This window comes from Lycium ferocissimum, chromosome 12 (genome assembly GCF_029784015.1).
Source record: "Lycium ferocissimum isolate CSIRO_LF1 chromosome 12, AGI_CSIRO_Lferr_CH_V1, whole genome shotgun sequence".
In the NCBI taxonomy this organism is placed as follows: Eukaryota; Viridiplantae; Streptophyta; class Magnoliopsida; order Solanales; family Solanaceae; genus Lycium; species Lycium ferocissimum.
Window position 1 is genome coordinate 9925088 of NC_081353.1, and position 2003 is coordinate 9927090.

The 2003-nt window shown below is 36.6% G+C and overlaps 1 protein-coding gene across 1 annotated transcript; it reads right to left on the reverse strand.

The window, feature by feature from the left end:
• Positions 1–387: 387 nt before the first annotated feature.
• LOC132039053 (uncharacterized) lies at positions 388–816 on the reverse strand. The gene has a single exon (XM_059429604.1). It carries the CDS (start codon positions 814–816, stop codon positions 388–390), a length of 429 nt encoding a protein of 142 aa, XP_059285587.1.
• Between the last annotated feature and the right edge of the window lie 1187 nt (positions 817–2003).

A 2003-nucleotide genomic window follows, 5' to 3' on the forward strand; every position in this document is an offset into this window, starting at 1 on the left:
AGCCACTCAAATTTTCAGCTGCTTGAGTGATAACTGCATTAATGATCTGCTCCTCCACCTGAGTGCTCTTAGAAATCTCAGTGGTTAAAGTAGTGTCTGCCTTATTAGAATCCTCGTCTTCTTGCTTCATCTCCTCATCTTCTTGAATACTGGCTAAAACTCCATACTTGTTCTGATTTACTACACCCTCATTCTGCCCACTTTTATCCTGAGCCTTGTGAGGCTTCTTCTGAGCCACTGCTCCACCATGTGTAGGAATTTTCTTTGGTTCTTCATTATACATTTTCTCACTTGGATAAGTAACCACTTTCCCACTAGAGAGCACTTTTGGTAAATAATGTTGCACCAATCTTCCTCTGTATCTTCTATGCTAGTCTTTTCTTTGATTTATACTCTCTTTTGCTCCTCATTATTCTGCTTTGGTTCCTCGATCTTATCTACAGGTTCAGCGGCCTTCTCATCTGAAGTAGTAACCTGTAAATCCTTCTCTATTTCAGGATGCATAAATCTGCACTCCTCAATTGCATGTCCTTGTAACATGCACTCAGTGCAATACTTTGGAAGATAATCATAGTGAATCTTTACCTTAACATTCCTAGTTTGTTTTGTAACTTCATCCTCAATCTCCATCATAACAAACTTTGGGAAATCTAATAATAAATCCACCTGGACCTTCACCCTCGCACAATTTGGCCTTGTCTTATTAACAATAGCCAAGTCGAGATGCAAAGGTTTTCCCACAGCAGAAGCAAGTGAGAACAAAGACTCCTTGACAAACAAAGTAGGCAAAAGATTTGGAAACGAGATCCATGCCATGGCAGTAGTAGTTTCTTCATCAATCTTGAAGTTTCAATCATAAATAAGAGGCCTCATCTGATATGTATAACCATCTTGTGACTTGAAACAAAAGGCACTCTTAGAAGACAATGTGATAAAGTCCTCCATTAACGAGCATTGAATCAACACATGTCTATTTCTAAAAAAAACCCTACTTGACAATTACCCTTAGTCCCATATTGCTTAGGAATTATAGTACGAAGTTCTTCTAGTTTAGGCCACCCATAAGAAAACTTACCCACAATAGCATATTATAGATCTTCAAGAACTTCCATACGAGAAAATTCACTCGACGTCCATTTCACATAAGGAATACCTTCAACATACGTGATCTTTTTTAGAGGAATGGGACCACATTGAACCTCGGACAAAGAGTCTTCCATGCACATCACAGTTTGTGCATAGTTGGTCATATGACTAGGGTTTGCATGTGGAGCAAGTGGAGACGGGGCTGCAGAAGAAGAAGCATGTGCAGCCATGTTGGGAAGGGGAGGGAAATGTGTTTGAGATGAGAGTGTCAAAGGCTGGCCATCCGCCGTTGACGGCTGACCAGCGCCCTTGGCAGCCATAGATGACTACGTTAGGTTAGGTTAGGGTTTGCATGGGAGGAGAGAGAAGAGAGCAGTCGATCCTTCCTCGTCACTTTTAAAATTGATTATTTGTTGAAGGAGAAAAAAACTCATGACCGGAAAACATAGATGCCGAATTCATTTTCTTCTAAAGTAGAAATAACCCATGTAGAAAATACACTGCTAATTTCTATCATAAATAAATAGAAAATAATTATTCAAAAAGGAATTAAATTGTTTTCAATTCTCAAATTCTAAGTTAAATAAAAGAGAAAACTATCAACAAAAAAAAAAAAAAAAAAAAAAAAAAAAAGAAGAAGAAGAAGAAGAAGAGAGAACTATCGTTTCAAGAAGGAATGCAATTGTTTTTAATTCCAATATCTCCTAACGAAGATAAAAAAGGAGAACACCTTATTAAAAAGGGAATCTAACTACTTTTCTCACGGGAAATTTTTTCGACAACTTTTATGTTTATCAAACAAAAGTTAGGAATATTTTAAACTTTATTTTATTTAAGTTTTAAATTTTAAAAATGTTATCGTCTTACTTTAAACACAATGTAATTTAATTACAGCTATAAAGAGAGGTTAGATACAT

Coding starts and splice junctions, on each gene's coding strand:
- LOC132039053 (XM_059429604.1), bottom strand. CDS start 816: ATGGCATGGATCTCGTTTCCAAATCTTTTGCCTACTTTGTTTGTCAAG.